Here is a 23,190-nt window from a genome sequence, read left to right on the forward strand (position 1 = left end):
AACATTCAGCAAAAGTTGTGTGCTGATATTTTTGAACAGCCAAAGTATAAAATAATCGGTTTATGTTTTGTAATAATAAACTGTAAAAAAAACAAAAAAACAACTCGTAACTAAAGTTGTCAAATAATTGTTTGCCTCTGAGATGTAGTGAAGTAGAAGTATAAAGTGGACGCACTCGCGTAAAGTACAATTGCCTAAAATGTGCTTACTTAGTTACTTTCCACCACTGCTAAGTACACACTAAGGATGTTTACCTGCAGAATAATTGTCTCCATAATTTCAATGATGAATACTGGTGCTATCATCTTTAATCCAGGGGTCTTCAACGTTTTTCAGGCCAAGGACCCCTTAGCTGAGAGGGAGATGAAAATGAATCTCTGCGCTGAAAATAGCCGATCTACAAGCTCACAACGGCATCCCCTACATAGGGATGCTGGGGTTCAAGTGGTTAATGTAACAAAATGGAAAACAAAGTTCCTTTCACACAAACATTTGGCTGTAGTAACTGATCATTTGTCTTGCGATTCAGCAGCCCTATGCAACACATAATAGGCCTACACACATTTAAAAACAAAGGAATTATATGCATACAACAAAAAACAACAACAAAACAAACAAACAAGATTAAAAAAAAACATGAAGCCTAGAGCAGTTATATCCATTGTTCTTCTGGCACATGGCAATTTTTAAATTTAGCCAAAAAAGAAAAAAAAATAAGATTGCAATGCTCCTTATCTTTCCACTCCTTTCCAGTTGTGTAGAGACATGTCATGACGTCATTAATGTCAAAGAGTAACCGTCAGGAAAGCATGTTGACATTGATAAAAGGAATTGATACGTTCAGAGCCATATGATGTTGATTCACTGAGTTAACAATTGGGATTCTCTAACAATTCAGACTGCATTAGTCACAGCAGCCTCAAACAGTATGTTGCAACACAAACCAGATACGCTGTGTCTACGTAGAGAGAGTACATTGTCAGTACAACATTGTAGACTACAGTGTTGAGCAACTCCCAGCTACATTTAATAGCATTGTATAAGGACGTGGTTATTACCTCCCTACCACCAAACTCTACTTTAATCTGCTTTAGTCGTCAATGATTGATTGATTGATCCCCAGTGGTGGAAAGTAACTAAGTACATTTACTCAAGTGCTGTACTTAAGTACAATCAGGTACTTTTACTTTACTGGAGTATTTCCAATTTTCACTACTTTTACTTCTACTCCACTACATCTCAGAGACAAATATTGTACTTTTACTCCACTACAATTATTCAATAACTTTAGTTACTAATTACTTTGCAGATTTTTATTATTATTACAAAACCACTTATATACAGTATATATACTTTGGCAATTTGACTATTTTCAAAGGATTTTTATACATTTTACACATTTGTAAACTTGTGAAATGGGACCTTCTGCATAATTTCGTACTTTTACTTTTGGTACTTTAAGTACATTTTGATACCAATAATTTCGTACTTTTACTCAAGTACATTTTGAATACCTTACTTCTACTTGTAACAGAGTATTTTTACATTGCAGTATTGATACTTTTACTTAAGTTTCCACCACTGTTGATTCCTTTATTGACAAAAAGATGCATACGGACATATTTGCACGCATCTGCTAAAATTATAACACAAAACGGCTTGAGAGCTTATTTCCATGTTGGTCCTTTGAGTCATTGCCATAACTACAACAAATACAACCACATGTATTAAACAAAGAATCACAGAGTAAACAAACCTTTGAGCTACATCTAAGGCTCCATCTGGAACTCCTGCTGAACGCCCAAATAAATGCACAGTAGTTGCTGTTACATTGTTCATGATCGAGCACAGTCTCCATTTGAAACAGTTGGGCTCTGCACACTACTCTGGCTTTTATGTGCACCCCAGAGTGTTTTTAAGTTGCTTAATTTAATATTTAGATATTCGTTTCATCATTCAACTTCAAACTCCATGTTAATCATGTTAGACTTATCGTAGAAGCACATCCCTGCTTCTGATGACTGATATACTGTCCATCTAATGAATGGATAGATTTTCATTTCTAGATTAGTTAATTTAAGCATGGACTTCAAGTAATAGCTAATGGAAAAATGAAGGTCTCTCCATTCATTAGAAGGACAATATCGGTCACCAGAAGCAGTGTGTTTTCAATGAGTCTAACATTCATTAGAAGGACAATATCAGTCACCAGAACCAGGGAATGTATTCAATGAGTCTATCGTTTAAAAGGAGTTTGAAGTTCAGTGGGTTTGTATATAGGAAGGAGCGTCTCTGATCAAATAAATATCAAATATCTTAAAATTGAGCACAGCTGAAAATAACCCCAGACGTGTTTTAAAGTGAAATTCCCCTTTTTACTGCGTGTGTTAGATTCCAAAGCTGACCACTGGACAAACCAGTGATGTTCAGTGCTGTTGGCTGCGCCCTTATTTATTTGGGGGAGGGGGGCATTATCTGTGGTACCTCAGATAACGGACAGTGGCCTACCAGCACTAAGATCCATTTGTGTCTTAATCACTGTTCAAAACTCTCCAAAGAAACCTATCATGTTTCAGAAAAATTGTAATATAGTAAAATAGATTTTGAAATGGGCATGTGAAATGTTGTGAAGATGAACTGCAGTATAACTGTCTGTCTGTCTGTCTGTCTGTCTGTCTGCCTGCCTGCCTGCCTGACTGACTGACTGACTGTCTGTCTGTCTGTCTGCCTGCAGGGTTCACTCATAAAACCAGGATTCTACAGTGTGAGAACGTCGCTGTGTTCAATGAGGTGAGCAGACCTTGGGTGATATTAATACAGAGCTCCGAGAGCAGCTCCTTTAAGGGTTAACCCATTTAGACCTGAGGCCGATTCTAAAAACGCCTTCTAAATCCTGACCTAAGTTTTCAGAAAAATGTATGTTGCTATATAGCGACAACTACACACAGAGGTGTTCCAGGTCTAAATGGGTTTGTCTTGCTCATGGACACTTCGACACATGGACTGGACCTTCTGTTTCCCTGACAGCCTCTCTACCCACTCAGCTGCTGATCTTTTCTTCGTGGTGTAGATTGAACAAGATGCTCAGTTGGTACTAAGGGGCCCAAAGTGTGCCAAGAAAATACCCCCACCATTACACCTACGCCATCAGACAGAACTGTTGATAAAGGGCAGGATGGATCCATTCTTACATATTGTAGACGCCAAGATACTAAATCTGAATGTCGCACGAGAAATCGAGACTCGTCACTCAGACCAAGCAACATTTTTACAATCTTCTATTATACAATTTTGGTGACGCCTGTGCAAATTGTAGCCTCAGTTTCCTGTTCTTAGCTGACAGGAGTGTGATCTGCTGTGGTGTTCTGCTGCTATGGCCCATCTGCCTGTGTCGTGTTGTTGTGGGTTTAGATGCTCTTCTGCATACCTCGGTTAACGAGTGGTTATTTGAGTTACTGTTACTACTGTTACTTCCTATCAGCTCGAACCAGTCTGGCCATTCTCCTCTGACCCTGGCATCACCAAGGCGTTTTTGTCCACAGAACTGCCGCTCACTGGATATGTTTTTATTTTCGCACCATTCTCTGTGAACCCTAGAGATCGTTGTCCATGCCCAGTAGATCTAGCCTATTTGTCAGACTGAAGCTGCGTGGAGCTTCAGTCTGACATTGGCTGCAGTGTAGGCGATTACAAGGGGGAGGCGATTAGAATCTCCCTAAACCAATTAGAATTGGTTTAGAATTTCCCTAAAGCAATCACAAGGGCCTCCGACTCTCAGGACGGTACTTTTTGTACCGAATAAGTCCTAGGTTCACGTTACAACACCAGACCAAGAGGGGCAGTCCACTCAGAGAGTGGGCGGGGTCTATGGTCTGGAACCAGGCTACAGTAGATCAGCTGTTTCTGAAATACTCAGACTGATAGACAAAAATGGAGGTTGAAAATGGGTGAAATCAGACTAATCGATTCAGTCTAGTATAAAAAAAATCTTTTAAATCTTTTCTCGTGTTGATACGTTATAAAAATTCTGCTTCTCGATGAATCAATGAACCTACATGAGCAGGATTAAGTCGGTTAAGCCCGCTTTCCATTACAGCTTACTTACCTAGGCCCACCCCACACCGACCACCACAGCAACGGTTTCCACTACAATTAAGTGGGTAGAGTGGTGTGTAAGGGGTACTAAACTGGTGCTTAAAAAGTACCCACTACTGGGTAGGTCTGAGCTGGGCTAAGCTGGGCTCTAGCAGTGACGTATAAGGCTGCTTGCTACCGATTGGTCAGAGGAAATCGTCACAACTGTGCGCCAGGATAAATTGTTTGCTCAGCTGCTGCCAGTTTCTCTAGTCTTAGAGGTTCAACATTTTGATTTCAATATATTATTTTTGGGTAATTGTCCAGCCCTAACCTCCATTAACTGTTGCACCACCTATATAACTAGTGACTGATCCTAGATCTGTGTTAGGTAGCTGGTGTAAATAAGGAAGTGTTTGCTCTGTTCAGATTGAAGCTGTTTTAATGGAACTGATAACATCCAGAAACCACCACTCCCTCCACGACGCACACGCGCGCACACACACACACACACACACACACACACACACACACACACACACACACACACACACACACACACACACACACACACACACACACACACACACACACACACACACACACACACACACATACACACACACACACACACACACACACACACACACACACACACACACACACACACACAGAGTGTGTGTTTTAAGTAGGTAAAAGTTTGCACGTCAGCTGTTGAAACTATTTCCGCAGTGGTTCACAGTTATTAAGGGCTCATGTCCACATAATATGAAGAATGACGCTTTGGATATCATCAAAATATTATATTTGTAGAATGAACCTAGAATGGCTATTTTCAAAGAGGGGACCCCCAAAAGAATTGTGTGCGAAGACTACAAATTGTTGCACTGTAAAAAAAAAGAAGGGGAAAACAATTTGTAAAATATTATTCTGTGTCATTTTATATGGTAGTCTGCTTATATTGCATTTTGACTCTGATATCTTGGATTTTAACAGGATTTGTGTCTTTAATTGAAAGTCCAAATAAAGAAATGAGAGCAGGCCATCTCACAGTTAGGCTACAGATGTAAACTTTTGTTTTTATCTTTGGTATTCGGGGGCATTCAAATGGCCAGCCTCTTACCCACAGTTTGTCCCTCCTTTTACCCATGATTGATGTAAAAGGAGGGCCAAACAGCTAGCATGGTAGCCTACTGCTCAGTGTCAGCAATTATAGCAAGCCGCTCAATTTGGAGGAGGCGTTGTTTCCTTTACCCATGATTGATGTCTGGTGTGTTTGACAAGTATGCCAACATTATTGCATGTGACAATGTTCTGCCTTATAGGCACTTTGTAACTGTCTGTTTTCCTATTGTCTGACTGCACTGGCAATGTTAATAATTATGTCCTTTATACAAGACATTCTTGTACTTCTGTTTATGTGGACATAAATACATATTTCAAGTGTGTGTGTGTGTGTGTGTGTGTGTGTGTGTGTGTGTGTGTGTGTGTGTGTGTGTGTGTGTGTGTGTGTGTGTGTGTGCGTGCGTGCGTGCGTGCGTGCGTGCGTGCGTGCGCGCGCGTGTGTGTGTGTGCAGTACTTCCGCTGGCCTCATTATGGTAAAGTGATCAGCGATGAAGTCCTGACTGTCAGTGTCTACAACTGTAGCAAGGTGTTCTCTAACAGGTAACACACACACACACACACACACACACACACACACACACACACACACACACACACACACACACACACACACACACACACACACACACACACACACACACACACACACACACACACACACACACACACACACATTACTATACTTATGAGGACAGCAGCATTTTAGGTGGTGATTTTACCATTTTGCACCATTTTTACCAAAGCCACGTGCAACCACTTGCAAATCAGGCATAATTCTAAACCTAACCTCTAAATGTTTAATCTTAACCCTAACCAGAATCCATAATTATAAACCTAACTCTAACAATGTCACAATGTCTATTTCTCAAATTCTACTATACTTGTGGGGACATTTGGCTCTCACAAGTATAGAAATACAAGTGTGCGTATACACTTGATGGTGATACCAAATTTTAGAAATATTATAAAATGTAGCTACGATCTTTTCTGCAAAAAAAACTATGAAACAAGAGATATGTGTCTTTCTAAGTATGTACAAATGTTGTATAGTTTTTTTTTTTTTTAAACAGTTAATATTTGATTGTCTTATAAACCCGACAACAAGTTGTGTTGTTTAAGAACAAACTAACTAGTTAATTGGTTATCTTGTGAACATGTCTCCATGTATATACCGTTTACAAAAAAAGTGTGAGCTTGTAGATCTGCTATTTTTGGCTGAAGTTCTCCTCAGAATAGGGATGCTAGGGTTCAAGTGGTTAATGTACAAAAAAAATCATATCACACAAAGATATGGCGGCCCCCCTGTAGTAACTCTGAGGACCCCCTAGGGGTCCCGGACCCCCTGTTGAAGACCCCTGGTCTTGAAAGGGCCCCATGATATTTTTATGTAATCTGAGGAAAACCCTTGTTTGTTTTTAAATCTAGTTTTTATTTTAGCTACAGTACATGTTATTGGTTTCTGTAGCTCATATAAGATTTGATTTAAAACAACAACATAATCAGCGTGTGTGCGTGCGTGTGCGTGTGTTAGACTTCTAGGTAAGTTAGTGGTGAGTCTCCAACACGTTGTAACAGCTGGGAGGCTGTTGCTACGGGAACCACTGTCCGATGCCAACTACAGCCTGACTGACGTGAGTACACACACACACACACACACACACACACACACACACACACACACACACACACACACACACACACACACACACACACACACACACACACACACACACACACACACACACACACACACACACACACACACACACACACAGGTCTGAGGTCTCTTTGCAGAGACTATGTCGGTATCGCCTGCCACCTTACAGATACATTCATCTCATTAGGTAGCTCCGCATTTAGAACCTCTCCCTCCGAGATGAGGTCCTACGTGGGTCGGTGCCGTTTGAGCAGGACATTTTCGAATATTTTCCACTTTACATGATTCTTACCCCTTTCTGCACATCGTATCCAAAAAGTAAAGGTTTTCTGCAATGCTCTCAGATGTTTTAACTTTTAGCGCGAAATAAAATCTATCCAACTAGTTGAAAAAAGCGTTTAAATCGCTTATTTACTCAGCCGGTTCCATAATATTTCTACTCTTATTCGTTGTGTTTATACCACCCGGAAGTGTCATCCCTTTTGGCAGCGGTGCTGCCACTCCTGGTCGGATAATGAATAACATCTGGTTTCATCAGGTGGAAGATGCAATTCAACATTTGACCAGGGGATCAGTAATGTCGCCTCTGCGGGCGCAACTTCCGGAATGTCTTAAAACATGGAACCGAGTAGATAAGCGATTTAAACGCTTTTTTTCAACTCGTTGGATAGATTTTATTTCGCGCTTAAAGTTAAAACATCTGAGAGCATTGCAGAAAACTTTTACTTTTTGGATACGATGTGCAGAAAGGGGTAAGAATCATGTAAAGTGGAAAATATTCGAAAATGTCCTGCTCAAACGGCACCGACAAACGTGGAACCTCATCTCGGAGCTATACAGCGGAGGGAGAGGTTCCGATTGTAGCTACTCATTAGGTTACAACATTGACACAGGGAATGATTTTGCATGTCACAGAAACATTTGAATGGCCTATAAGTTATAACTTTTGAACCGTAGATTCGTAGGTTGTGCGGTAAAAAAAAAGTTTTTTTCATGACGCAACTCTCCATATAGGCCATGCCCATTTCCACCAAGATTTTCAATCATTTAGCATTTTCTTCTTTCTCGATTTTTGAAAACTCACGCAAATTGGTACATATTATCTCGTATTATGTCGTCAAGTAATGAAGCTGTATCTGTCAGTTTTTTTTTCCAGTATGTCGTTTAATGTAATGTTGTTTAATCGCAGATCTATGTGGAGTTAGACATCCGTTATCATCCAGTTCTAGGAGCAGCTGGAGCCTGGGATGAAAATGACTTTCTGAAGCAAGAATACGACCAGGAGTAAGATATTCTACTATTATACTTATATATGATACAGTAAGGTTTACAACATGTAAGTGCAAGTATTGAAACTGTCGTTCATAGAGAGAGAGGGATACCTGTGTTAGTCATGAAGGAAAGATTCTGTTGTCAGCTTCACCCAGCTGATGGATGCTCAGATGGTTATGATTCAGAACTGATGATTCGGAACTGGCCCTTGTAAACAGTCAAAGCACTGAACTGTTTACTGTACATGTTTTTCTTTGTGATTACTACTCGTTTATATGATGTGTTTGCATAGTATTGTTTATCTGTCTGTCATTAAATGTTATGATGAATTGAGTACACATGACCCCAATGGAAACAAGCCATAGGCTTTCTTGGGTATAATCCTCTTAGCAGGCCTTGTATTGAACTGTACTTTCCTGTGCTTTTTTTTTGCAAACTGCTAATAAAGTATTTAATCAATCAAGTGTTGCTCCCCCACGAGTGTTGGTGGGGGAGAAGTTGGGGGTTAAGTGTCTTTCTCAGGGACACTTTGACACAAAGACGGTGGACGGGATGTGAACCGGGGACCTTCTGATTACCCATTCAGCTAAATATATTATTTTGTTTTATATATCCACAGACGTTGACAAACTAGACATAGCTATTGTTCTGGACACTTTATTTTATATTGTGTAGATATCCATAGACATTCTACACAGAAATACTGCACTGCATGGTTGTTTACAAATATTCTGATCTGGTCTGTAGAATCCTTTTTTTGTGTGTGTGTGCTTTTTACCCCTTTTTCACCCCAATTTTACTTTAAAAATAATGAAAACGATAATAAACACTCCCCCCCTCCCCTCTGTCTCTCTCTCTCTCCCTATTTCAGGTCAGGTCTGGTCATCAGAAATGTTGCGTTTGAGGACCCTGAAATGTGAGGCTTTAACACACACACACACACACACACACACACACACACACACACACACACACACACACACACACACACACACACACACACACACACACACACACACACACACACACACACACACACACAGGACGTTTTAATAACGCAGATTGTAAGCTAACAGTGATCATGTGTATGGATGGATTCAATGTTCAAACCTCACCCAACCCATAGGCCTAACCCTAACCTGTGACATCATACTGTTGTTGTCGGGCAGAAACTTTGTATCTTCAATCTTCAATTAATGAATGAATGCCCTACTTTGTCGTACAACAGTGTCGCGCAGCTCGCGCTACAGTACTGAAAATAGCCAATCTACAAGCCTGTGAGCTTGTAGATCGGCTTTTTTGGAAGATAAAGTGGTTAAGTGTGTGTGTGGGTTTTATAAATATTGATTGACCAATGAATTATGAAAAGCATTAACAAGAGCTTGTGACTAAATAATAACTAGAATGGATCGATTGGAACACAGGTTATAATTTTTTTACATTTCCTGAAAAGTAAGGGTTTTGGACATACAAGGTTTCCACCCGACAAGATGTGTCCTACCCATTAGACTGTAAGAAAAATATGGACTAAGGGAACGATGACGTCAGCCGTTGTTTTCTACAGATCCGTTTTGAAGCCACTTTTTGGGCAAATTCAAATCCACCGTCTTCGAATTTCCGGTGCTGAAAATTACCCGGAAAACGAATGCTATTGGTTGGAAGGGCACAGATGCGATCATTAAAGGCGGTTACACACCGGCGAATATACGCAAAATTCGGACTCGTTCCGAATAATTAAAAGACGCTTTTTTCGCTCCGCGAAACTGGTGTGGAAGCTTGCATTGACTTTATAAGGTTTTAAAAAAAAACGTATTATTCGCATGAAAAAAATCGACTTTAAAGTGTAAAAAAAAAACATCACTTGACCCCCTTGTTTTAAATAATTTTAGACCCATTTCCAAATTGCCGTTTTTATCGAAAATCTTAGAAAAAGTCGTGTCCTCGCAACTGATTACTTTTATGAATTTTAATTCTGTCTTTGAGAAATTTCAGTCGGGTTTCAGGGCACTGCACAGCACAGAGACGGCACTTTTAAAAATGACTAATGATCTTTTAATTAATGCGGACTCTGGTGACTGTACAATTTTATTCCTTTTAGACCTTAGCTCTGCTTTTGATACTGTCGATCACTCAATTTTAATCGAACGCCTGAAAGACCTGGTCGGCATAAATGAGGTAGCCTTGGAGTGGTTTCGCTCGTACCTAACGGACAGGAGTTTTTCAGTCGTGATTGGGGAGGCCTCCTCATCACGGGCTCCTTTTAAATGCGGTGTTCCACAAGGCTCGATTTTGGGCCCCCTCCTGTTCACAATCTACATGTTGCCAATTGGCAACATCATTCGTCACCATGGCATCCATTTTCATAGCTACGCAGATGATACACAGCTGTACATACCCTTAAAAACTGGTGTCACAGGAAATATACCCCGCCTGCTTGAATGTCTCTCGGACATCAAAAAATGGATGTCCCAGAATTTTTTACAACTCAACGAAACAAAATCTGAAATCATCTTATTCGGCCCCCCAAATTCCACCCACTCCTTCCACTCTGAACTTGGCACTTTAGCTCCAAATATCACCCTCACTGCCCGTAACCTAGGTGTAATTTTTGACCCAGCCGTTTCATTTCACACTCAAGTCACAAGAGTAGTCCAGTCCTGCTACTACCAGATTAGGAACATTGCCAAGATAAAATCATTCATATCCACTGCAGACCTGGAAATGTCATACATGCCTTTATTTCATCCCGCTTAGATTACTGTAACTCCCTCTACTCAGGTATCAATAAAAAAACGATATCCTGTCTCCAGATGGTGCAAAATTCTGCTGCTAGGTTACTCACCAACACAAAGAAAAGAGAGCATATCACACCCATCCTGGCTGCCCTACATTGGCTGCCCGTGAGCTACAGAATAGATTTTAAGATTTTATTGATCACTTTTAAAGCCCTACATGGACTGGCCCCCAGTTACATTGTGGACATGCTAAAACCTCATGAGCCAGTTCGCCAGCTTAGATCCTCGGATTGGGCCCTCCTGGATCCTCCCACAACACACTTTGTCACACGGGGGGACCGGGCCTTTTCGGCCCGGGCACCGTTGCTCTGGAATGCCCTACCCTCGGACCTTAGGTTAGCAGAGTCAGTGTCCTCTTTTAAATCGCTTTTGAAAACACATTTGTATATAAAGTGTTTTTCCTAAGGATTGTTTTATGGACTGATTTTAAATGCCGTTTATTTTATTTTATGTTTTTATGTTTTTATGTTTTTATGTTTTTATGTTTTTATGTTTTTATGTTTTTATGTTTTTATGTTTTTATGTTTTCTTATTTTCTTATTTTATTCTTTCTCTTGCTGATGTTTGCGGTTTTTAATCATGTATGTAAAGCACTTTGTAACTTTGTTTGGAAAAGCGCTATACAAATAAAATTCATTCATTCAATGAAAAAAAGACAGTGGTCATAGTGTTTGGGCCTAGTGGTCCTGGCATTATACCCACCAATCTGGGCCCCCTACATTCTTATGTGAAACCTGTTGTCTCCAACCTTGGAGTTAAATTTGACAATCTGCTCAAATTAGACAAACAGGTAAATGCTGTGGTCAGCTCCAGCTTCTATCATCTGAGACTGCTTGCCCGAATTCAGTTCTGTCTTTCAATGATTTTGAGCGCGTCATTCACGCCTTTATTTCCACACGTCTCTGGACTACTGTAACGCGCTATATGTCGGGCTAAATCAAGCCTCCTTGGCACGCCTGTAGCTAGTCCAAAATTCTGCGGCAAATTCTGGCCTCACTCCACTGGCTACCTGTTCGCTTCAGAATTGATTTTAAAATGTTATTGTTTGTTTCTAAATCCCTGAATGGCTTGGCACCTCAGTACCTCTCTGACCTCATAAAGGTCTATACCCCCCCAAGGTCACTGCGGTCTGCTGGCCAGCTAAGTCTCGAGGTCACAGTAAGGTCCAAATTAAAGACCAGAGGCGACCGAGCCTTATGCTGCCATAGCCCCCACCCTAGTTAAAAGGGCCCCCACCATTGAGACTTTTAAATCTCGGCTTAAGACACACCTTTACACCTTGGCATTTTAACCCCGCTTGAGAGTTTTCTGTGGTCTATGTCTTATTTGTTTTCTGTATGTTTTGCTGGTGTTTTCTGTGTTTTTAGCATATTTTAGCTTGTATATTGCATGTTTTTCTGTACAGCACTTTGTAAACCCTTAACCCTGGTTGTGAAATGTGCTATACAAATAAAGTGGATTGGATTGGATTGGAACCGAGTGCTGTGCTATGAGCTTGTAGATCTGATATATATTTTTTAATTGTGAAAGATTTTAGCAAATCTTTGAATATATATGTTTTAAAGTGATTTTTTTTAACTCCGATCTGTGCTTCTGGGGGTCCCTGGAACAACACATTTTGAGATGGGGGTCCCCGGCCAAATACATATCATTTTGGGGGTCCTTGACATGAAAAAGAAGCAAAGATTTGAGTTACAAATGTTTACGCTTTAATAAACATATATTCAAAGATTTGGACAAATTTTCACGATTGTTAAAAACAACTCTTTTTTTAATAGCCAAAGAAATCTGAAAATGTCTGTCTGTCTGTCTGTCTGTCTGTCTGTCTGTCTGTCTGTCTGTCTGTCTGTCTGTCTGTCTGTCTGTCTGTCTGTCTGTCTGTCTGTCTGTCTGTGTGTGTGTGTGTGTGTGTGTCAGTGTGGGTCAGGTGCAATTGGACAGAGAGGCACGTCGGCTGGGCAGGAGTCTGATTGGAACTGGAGACCAGAACGACGACGAATACGATGACGATGATGACTATGACGATGACCTCACCGACCTGGAGGCTGCCAACATCACCTTTACTCCTCTACTCAGGTCTGTCTGTCTGTCTGTCTGTCTGTCTGTCTGTCTGTCTGTCTGTCTGTCTGTCTGTCTGTCTGTCTGTCTGTCTGTCTGTCTGTCTGTCTGTCTGTCTGTCTGTCTGTCTGTCTGTCTGTCTGTCTGTCTGTCTGACTGTCTGTCTGTCTGTCTGTCTGTCTGTCTGTCTGTCTGTCTGTCTGTCTGTCTGTCTGTCCCATTCATACACAAACACACACACACACACACACACACACGCACACGCACACGCACACGCACACGCACACGCACGCACGCACACACACACACACACACACACACACACACACACACACACACACACACACACACACACACACACACATTCACCCATTCATGCACGCACGCACGCGCTCACTCACACACACACCAACCTGCTCATCAAGAGCAGTTTGGGTATAGTAGTAGGGTATATATCGTTTCCGTACATTAAACATTAAACCCTATTTGATACTTTTGTCTAAATTGGACAAATTGTCTAAATAAAAGTATTTTTTTTGATGCTAACACTTTTGCTTTTACTTAAGTACAATTTTGAATACAGGGCTATTACTTGTAACAGAGGATTTCTACATTGTGATATTGATAATAATAATATAATAATAATAATAATTTTACTTAAGTAAAAAATCTGAGTACTTCTTCCACCACTGTCTGTACACACATGGCTACAGCTGTGCTTCCTACATTAACCAGTTCAGCCCTAATGGAAATTTAATAGAATAGAATAACTGATCTACAAGCTTACAACAAGCATTTTGACATAATCTGGTAGCTTTGAATAAAAAAAAAATCTTGGGCTCTAATGTAATGCTGAAAATAGGGAGGTCAGGGTTAATATGTTTGACTTGTTTTAACGTCATGTTGACACCTTCCAAACGGAAGACATGTTTGAGTGACATCATGCAATGACATCACAATGTCATCTTCACAACCATGTCCTTTAAAATGACATGTCAACTAAAATAAACATCATTTAGCAACAAATCCAGCTGGATGTGGTAACCTCTGAAAATTACAACACTTCTGAACAGATTGTCTGCTGTGTAGCGTGGAAGACTACTAGAACGTGCCTGGACTGTGCTGGCGATTCAATCGTGGATTTGTCAAACTTTGTGAGCCACTGAACAAATATAAGCAACAGTGCACCACACAGCAGGACTCTACTTTTACAGAGAAAGACTTCAACTACAGTGTGAGAAATGTACTGCTGGACGCTGCATCTGAGTGGAGGAACAAAGAGCTGTTATACTGCTGCTGTTGCTGTGGAGCACAAGGTGTACTCCTTTGAATGCTTCCACGATGGCAACAGGGATCAGATTGAAGTGTATGTCTTCAACACAGTGTCTTTACGCTGGATGAAGTTTCCCCTAGTGACGACTGGAAGAGGAGAACGCCCCCCTGAGTTTCCTTCCTCGCACAGCTACACAGCTGTGCTGATAGAAGATATCATCTACATCTGGTTGGCAGGGCGTCCTTACTGCAACATGATTTTTGCATTTGATGTCGACTCCCACAGATGGTTCAAACCCACGATTTCTGGGACAGTTCCAGAGGCGAGAAGGGACCACTCAGCCTGTGTCCTGGGGAAGATCATGTATATCCATGGAGGATTCAAGTGGCCGTCAAGTGGCCGTCTATGTCACTATAATGACATCTACAAGTTGGACACCAGCACCATGAATTAACACCAGAGGCACTCCACCACCTGCTTCATCACGTCACTCTGCCACCATCATCGGGACGAGGATGTTTGTATGTGGGGGCTTTGGGTACCACCTCCTCCACAGCGACATCAGAGTGTTTGACACAGAGAACAACTGCTGGCTGAGCAGGCCTTCAGCACAGCTTCCTTTCAGAGGAGCCCACGGTCATTCAGCCTTTGCCTACAAAGGAGAGCTGTACATCAATTGGAACCCGAACTTCAATATGTGGAAATTCAACCCAGAGACTTTATCCTGGAAGAAGGTTGAGCCCAAGGAGAAAGGGCCGTCTCAGATGTATCATTCAAGTTGTTGCATGGTGGGAGATCGCATCACCCTCTTTGGAGAATACAATGGATTCAACACACCCGCCGCTGGTGACCTGTACGTCTTAGACTTAAGTCCTAGCCTGAAGACAATATGCAAGCTAGCAGTTATTCAGTATGGTCTGGAGCAGTTGGAACTCCCACACAACATCAGGTGGGAACTGGCAGCCATGACTAACAACAACAACTAAAACAAAGTCCACAAAGTTCCGTCAATTAAAAGAAAAACTTTATTTTTTAAATTACGCTAGAGGGCGCTCTTCCGCAACCTATGAATGATCCCTTGACTGCGAGAGAAGGAATGGACGGATGTGACGTCATCCCAAAAAGATTCACTTCCGTCCACTCCTATGTTATGAGATGTAGAAAAACACATCTAGCTCGGATTTCTTATTTTTGGGGTGAAAATGAGCCATATTCAACTGCCGATAACAACAGACGTTGGACGATCGCGGTAAAGTGATCCAGACAGCCTTTGTTTACATACGTGGTTTCCGTGGCTCTCCGTGGATTGTCAAAATATGGGTAAAAAACGCCGGCAGTAGCGGATTAATTAATTAATTAATACCTGGCAAAGAATGTGTTAATAAGAATACTTCTTGTTTGGTATATCTGCACCAAATTAATTCCTTTTTATTGCTGTTTGTGATTAATAACGAGACCCAGTTAGAGTCTGATGTTTCAACATATAACTATAGTTTTCTCATTTTTTTTTACCCCCTTTTCTCCCCAATTTAGTCGTTATCCTGTTGTATCCTACTGACTCACCAGTCTGTGTGAGGAGCCCCGACTTTTTAAAAACCTTTTTTTACCATATTTTTTTTTACCAACACTTTTTGCCGCCTCTCCAAACTTCCGCTCTAGGCGCCTAGGTCGCCTGTATGGACGTGCCGGCCCTGTGTTTGTATCAGCAGTCAATCAAAGGTTGTGATTTGAACTGTGTTGGGTGTTTGTCACTTTGTTGAAATTATGACTACAGAAGTTGACAGTCAATTGTACATGAATCTGTAAAGTAATGAGATTTATGTATCTGAAAGGTGGCAGACAATGCATGCATGTGACACGTGTGTGTGTGTGTGTGTGTGTGTGTGTGTGTGTGTGTGTGTGTGTGTGTGTGTGTGTGTGTGTGTGTGTGTAGTAGGTGCAGGCCTCTCTCCAAACACGCTGCGGCAGCAACTCCCAGAGTGCAGAGCTTCCAGGTGGGTTTGAGTACTAATTATAATAGTAGTAGTAGTAGTAGTAATACTAATAGTAGGAGACGTTGGCTAATATTGTAAGTAAATATAAGTATGGCTAGTGGTACTGTAGTAGTAGCAGCAAAACAAATAGTAGGCCTACTCGTTGTAGGATTGTAATACTCTCTAATATGGTTCTATGCATCTGTATTATATTAACATCATTTCTTATTTACTGTTTATTAGGACTGGTACTATTGCTAACTGCTAAGTATTTGAATATTCTATGTTTGAATATGAGCGTGTGTGTGCGTGCATGCATGCGTGCCGCGTGCGTGTGTGTAAACCATAGCCTGTGGGAACGGTGACATCACCCTTTGGTTTCTACAGACCTGTTTGGAAGCCACTTTTTCTTCGAATTCAAATCCACCATCTAGGAACTTCCGGTCCCGAAAAGCAACCGGAAATGAATGCTATTGGCTGGAAGTGCAGCGAGGGCGGTTCTTCACTCAGTAGAGCCAGTAAAGCCCTATAGAGGCGTGCCCTTCTTTATCATTATTTTTCAAATTTAGCCAAAAATGCATATCCTGGTAATTGAAAAAAGACTGTAAACTAGCGACTGAAAGCATAAAGTAAAATGAAGTGTAAAGTCCGGTCAAATCCCCATTGTAATCAATCGTGTGATAATTGTTCTGCAGGCAGCCGGGGGGGTCGGGGGGATAGTGACACCTGCTGGGCCATTAATGAGAACTGCAGGGGGGCACTTCCTTATGGGCTTCATTTAAAAAAACGGATGCTTGCCACCTGGGTGTAAATGTGTGTACTGCGTGTCTGTCCAGGTGAATGTGAACATCTTGGAGGCCCAGCGTCTAATAGGAGTGAATATAAACCCAGCTGTGTTCGTCAGGATCGGAGATCAGAAGAAAAACACTGCCACACAGAAATCTACCAACTGTCCCTTTTACAACGAGGTACATGTACTCTACAATACTAGGGATGTAACATTATTGTTGTTATCGGGATTTCACAATAACAAAAATGTCGTGGGCCTGTTATGGCATCTACCTGGTAATCAGGCCGAACATTGTATTGTTTTGTTTGAACAACAGTGGAGTAATGACAGTGAAACAGCCTCTACTTAGTAGCAACTCTCTCACTGATCGCTTGGTTATTTAGCTAAATGTCTAACCCTGTTGGCTGAGCAACATAGATTTGGCATTTAGCTTAGCTTTAGTAAAAAAAATGCATTTAGCTTAGTAGATAATTTGGCTTTAGTCAAACAGTGCATTTAACTTAGCAGTTAACTTAACTTTAGTGAAACACTGCATTTAGCTTAGTAGCTAACTTGCCTTTAGTCAAACAGTGCGTTTAACTTAGTTAACTTAACTTTAGTCAAACAGTGCATTTAACTTAGTTAACTTAACTTTAATCAAACAGTGCATTTAGTTTATCAGTTAACTTAGCTTTAGTTAGACAGGGCATTTAGCTTAACAAGTTAACAGCTAACTTGGCTGTCGTCTAGCCTGGGATCAATACCATTTTGGGGTTTCTGATCCGGAAATAACTTTACGTCATCAGGCGGCCGGAACACACGACTGGAACCTCCGGCGCCTTGCACCTCCAAAATGATTCCCTATTTAAAAATGTGTTTAGTTTGGTATAATCGTTTTGTTTCTTTTGGTATAATAGTCGTTTGGTATGTCCATCTTTTATTCTAACTCCTAGCGTGACTAGCAAGACTAAACTAATGAATTCTCACTATGTGGAGAAGATGAGACGGCAGCCGGAGCACACCACCGGAAACGCATTTTTCTTTTTTTCTTTTTTCTAAACCGGATCACACGGCTCAGTTTAAAATGAATACCAAGCTTTCCTTCGTGGTGGAAAGCCTGGTGATGAGAGGTTAGCTTTCGTCAAACAGTGCATTTAGCTTAGCAGCTAACTTAGCTTTAGTCAAACAGTGCTGCCAGCTCTGTACCAAGAGACACAAGCTAAAGTGACACAAAGCCTCAAACAAGCGGAGTGCATCTCATTAATCACATGAACCATACAGTAGCATCCCTATTCTGAGCATGACAAAAGAATACAATAGAGTATAGAAATCTATATTCTGTCATGACAGCACAGAGTACAGGAGCTGTACTAACACCTCCTCTCCTCTCATTTCTTCTCCTCTCCTCCCCTCTCTAGAACTTCTTGTTTGAGTTTCAGGAGCCTGCAGATGTTCTCTTTGATAAAGTAATTGAGATAAAGGTCAGTGAATACATGTGATATGACTGTATAACAGTATTTGTGACAATAATATCCAGAGCTAGTCCGTGTGTGTGTCCGTGTGTCCATCCATGTGTCCGTGTGTCTGAGAGCGGCTAATCTGTAGCATCGTTGCATGATCAGCGTGAAACTTTGCATGCACACTCTCAGTAGGCCAAGGAAAAAAAACGTTTAAAATTGGCCTAATGTTGGCGCTATAACAGGGCCCTTCACGTTTTGACCATTAACTCTTGAACCGCAGGTCGTACAGACAATCATCACACGACACAACTCCCCATATAGGCCATGCCCATTTCCGTGTGATTAAAGATTTTCTTTAACACACTTTTTGTTACTGCTTGTACAGATTTTGTTGAATACTCAATCAGTGCACATTACCTCTGGGGCCATGTGATCAAGCTGTCAGATTTTTGCCTTCTAAATGGGCCGTGGGTAGGCCTGGGTAGGCAACCCGGCCTGGCAGAGACCTGTGCTGTAGTCCAGTGCTTCTCAACCTTTTCAGGCCGCGACCCCCAAAATAATCATATTTGAACTGGGGACCCACCATCCTGATAAGCACTTGGAATTGTAGGAGTTCCATCGTGAAGGCTACTGCTAACAAGAGTGTATTTCTCCTTTATTTACCCAGGGGAGGTTCACTGAGAACAACGTGACCTTTTTCAGGAACACCCTGCATCAGACTCACACACACACACACACACACACACACACACACACACACACACACACACACACACACACACACACACACACACACACACACACACACACACACACACACACACACACACACACACACACACACTGAGCAGCTCCATTGGGGCAGGGGGGCTCAGTGCCTTGCTCAAGGGCACTTCAGCGGTATTTGGGGAGGTGGTCATTCACTTCCCCACCCAGAGTTTTTCTGGGGAATCGAACTGGGAACCTTACGGTTACAAACTCGCTCCTCTAACCTTTAGGCCACCGCTAGTAGAGTTGAAATGTTTTGAGCTTTTTCTTATTCACTTGAGGAGCACAGTCAGTGCAACCGCACAGATCCGAGCGAGAACACAGGCGCTGTGTCGCTCCCTATAAAAGCCCTTAACTACTAAGCTTGTTTAAGGGTAGTGGAGGAAATTAGCACACATTTTAAAGAGATTACTTAAAAAAATTACTTATTTTTTTGGTGAAGAGCATTGGTGTAATGTGACTGTGATGTCACTTCCTCCCAGGTGGTCCATAGACGTACGCTGGCCTTCCTGATGACTCACATAGGAACCTTTAAGATAGACCTGGCTACAGTCTACAGCCAACCAGGTAGGATTTGAACTTCAAGATTCAAGAGGTTGATTCAAGATTCAATGTTGGTGGGACGATGATGATGATGATGACGATGATATTAATGATGCTGATGATGTATATTTTCAGATCATAGGTTCTACCAGCGCTGGGCGCCTCTTAGTGACCCTGCAGACACCAGGTCAGGGGTCAAAGGTTACGTGAAGGCCAGCCTCAGTGTGCTCATGAAGGGAGACGCACTGAGCGTGCCCAGTCTGCCACCGGCCGCCTCATCAGCCAATCAGGACATAGAGAAGTCAGTATGCCACCGTGCATCTTACCAAAAGAACACTTTGGTAGAGGTTTGGGTTGTTTAGTTACCTTTGGGTTTGGGTTGTTTAGTTACCTTTAACTCCAAATATTGGCAAGATATCTTGCTCAGTTCTTCCATTGATTAGAAATTGATAATCTTACTCATTGACTTACAGTACATTGCACAGTGAAACATCTTATAACATCACGAAACCTAGTACAACTTTGATTTATTTATTTTAAAGAAATGTTAAATGTCCTATTGATTTAGCTGTTTGTGGTATACAAATAGCACAATTAAATGAAGTGGACATTTTTCTAAAAAAGAAGCAGAAAAAAAGCTATTCCGGGTTTTGTGACGGCAGAATCAGCTTTGTTTGTGTTTGTTTATGTGCTAAAACAAAGAGTGACTTTGAGGTTTGTTTTACTGTGCAATGTAATTCAATAAGGAGACTATATTGAATCATCAATGTCTAATCAATGGACATATTTACATATTTACATCATGGAAAGGTAACAAAAGTGTCAATGTGTGTAAACTGTTAACTGGTTCTATGAGTGTACATGCGTGCGTGTGTGCGTGCGTGCGTGTGTGCGTGCGTGCGTGCGTGTGCGCGTGTGCGCGTGTGTGTGTGTGTGTGTGTGTGTGTGTGTGTGTGTACTTTTGAAAAGGTTTGAAAAATAATAATAATAATCACACTATTACTTTGTCACTGTAGGTAGGCCTATATTATTTTGATGTCAATACTTTTGTACCTTTACTCAAGTAATTTTTTAAATACAAGCCTTACTTGTAACAGAGTATTTTTTTATATTGAGGTAATGTGGTTGTACTCCTCCAGGAACCTGCTCCTTCCTAAAGGCATGCCAGAGGAGAGGCCGTGGGCTCGGTTCAGGATTCGAGTGTACCGGGCAGAGGGACTGCCCACCATGGGGGCGGGACTTATGGCCAGTCTGTCGAAAGTGATGGACAGGACAGTCTTCATAGACCCCTATGTTCAGATCACCTTCTCTGGACAACAGGTACACACGCACACACGCGCACACACACGCACGCATGCGTGCTCCACATCAGGGAGTGCTGGGTGGGAGGAGTATTTTATTTATTTTGTATTTATTTTTTGTATAAGGTCCCAACACTATCTGTAGCCTGTTGCCAATGTGAAATGAATATATATTGAGCAAATACATGGCCCATTACTCGTCTAAAATATTAACAGACGCTATTTCTGATTAGGTGAAATATAGAAAGTTTTAGAAAAACTGCCATTGTAGTTTACTTCAGAACCACCAGAGACAGACACCTCGCGCCTGCACAGATCTCTTCTTCTCTCCTGGCCGAGTACACTCTGTGTGAACACTGTACCACAACTCCACTAGTATTTAATTGATATAAATTTAATAAAGCTAATGGAAGGCACACGTCACACTGTTGGGGTGCTGGGTTAAAAGAAGATCATGAAAAAGGAATAGAAACCGCACAGTCTGCGTATGAAATTAACTGGAGCTCGAGGACACTATAATACCACCGTAACGTAATACCGGTAGCGTACACCCGTTTCCTCACCCCTGACATATGTTAAAACCCTGTCTCCGTCAAGTGTACATGACACTTATAATGTCACATTGAGTGTTGTGATTTGTCATATGTTTTGTATTGTACGTGTTTTCATGACACTTGCCATTCAGGATGAAGTTATAACAATGGTAACAGAGAAGTATACCTGCCCTGTTTATCTACTGGGCTGGACAAAAGAATGGACTCACACACTCAGACACTCACGCTCACACACTGGGCAGGGCTGTAAACAACAGTCAGTCTATTCATTGTCTGAAACTGACAGCGTTGGTTTCATGAACTGTATTTGTGAGACAGAATGTGTGTGATATCTAGCTGAATAAATGAATATTCGCTAAAAGTTGACCAAAAATAAGTCAACAGGGCATTTGCCACTAATCAATGTGAAGAATATTTGTTCTTACTGCCTAAACTCTGGCCTTTCAGCGCTTGAAAGTGTAGTGCCGTCGCAGTCGGACAACCCATTTAGTGCTGTTGAAATCGGGCAATAAAGCACTTCAATGCTAAGGGGGGCCCTCAGCCTTGAAAAACTGAGATTATTAACAATTATTATGAACTAGTCCATACCCGTGGGGGGATATTATGCGCCCCCCCCCGCACACGTGGCTATGTGCAAATTCAGATCAATTGCTCCAGCCACTGAGGAGAACCGGGTAGGCAGTTTTGGCCTCACCACGGTCGACCGGGAGGTTTGTATGTAGGTTTTGTAGAATTATAGGAGGATTATTAAACAGAGAAAAACTGAAAAATATCTCACATATACTACATTTTTTTTAAATGACAGAGAGAGAAAGCTCTCAAACCTAAAGAAGCAGATATTCTACTAAGTAAGTAGCCATAGCTGTGTCAACATGTAGTTATATTGTTTAAATGTCTATTGAGTTGTCATTCTATAAATCTTCTATTGTGTGTACATGAAACTGAGGTTTCATATACATAATAGACTTTTTTTGAATGACAAAATCATTTCTGTTCTATGTAATTGTATTTGGACCATAGAGTGTTAACTACACAGCAGGGAGTCTTGTAACAAGCTTCTATCGGTCGGATAGGCGTTCCCGCCATATATAGGCCTACTATGGAGATCTGGTTGTCCAGAAATTGTCTTTTGTACAATGTACACCACTGTCACTCCTCACAAGTGTGTGTGTGTGTGTGTGTGTGTGTGTGTGTGTGTGTGTGTGTGTGTGTGTGTGTGTGTGTGTGTGTGTGTGTGTGTGTGTGTGTGTGTGTGTGTGTGTGTGTGTGTGTGTGTGTGTGTGTGTGTGTGGTGTGTGTGTTCAGGGGGAGACATCAGTGTCCAGCTCCACCAACAGTCCGGTGTGGAACGAGCAGATCTCCTTCATAGAGCCCTTCCCGCCGCTGGCTCGACGAATCAGAGTGCAGATCCGAGATGACGCCAACATTGGAGACGTCGCCGTGGCGACGCACTTCCTGGACCTGCAGCAGATCTCCGACCCCACCAGGAATGGTACGGCCCCAAAGGTCAAAGGTCATGGCTAGTGTTGAGATTTTGACATAGTACACCGTTTGGAAGTGCGTTAAA

General features: G+C 41.6%; 1 protein-coding gene across 2 annotated transcripts in view; it reads left to right on the forward strand.

The window, feature by feature from the left end:
* The window catches only part of fer1l4 (fer-1 like family member 4), a 59,668-nt gene that overhangs the window by 772 nt on the left and 35,706 nt on the right, over positions 1-23,190 (forward strand). For both annotated transcript variants that reach the window (XM_080424947.1, XM_080424948.1), the window contains exons 2-14: positions 2,735-2,790; positions 5,652-5,740; positions 6,732-6,831; positions 8,047-8,141; positions 9,001-9,045; positions 12,842-13,000; positions 16,189-16,249; positions 17,065-17,196; positions 18,416-18,478; positions 19,708-19,792; positions 19,904-20,069; positions 20,908-21,088; positions 22,929-23,115. In XM_080424947.1, coding sequence (XP_080281073.1) covers positions 2,735-2,790; positions 5,652-5,740; positions 6,732-6,831; positions 8,047-8,141; positions 9,001-9,045; positions 12,842-13,000; positions 16,189-16,249; positions 17,065-17,196; positions 18,416-18,478; positions 19,708-19,792; positions 19,904-20,069; positions 20,908-21,088; positions 22,929-23,115 — 1,419 coding nt within the window. The remainder of the gene's footprint in view (positions 1-2,734; positions 2,791-5,651; positions 5,741-6,731; positions 6,832-8,046; positions 8,142-9,000; positions 9,046-12,841; positions 13,001-16,188; positions 16,250-17,064; positions 17,197-18,415; positions 18,479-19,707; positions 19,793-19,903; positions 20,070-20,907; positions 21,089-22,928; positions 23,116-23,190) is intronic.

Source organism: Gymnoscopelus braueri (genome assembly GCF_963280865.1).
Source record: "Gymnoscopelus braueri genome assembly, chromosome: 3".
Taxonomy (NCBI): domain Eukaryota; kingdom Metazoa; phylum Chordata; class Actinopteri; order Myctophiformes; family Myctophidae; genus Gymnoscopelus; species Gymnoscopelus braueri.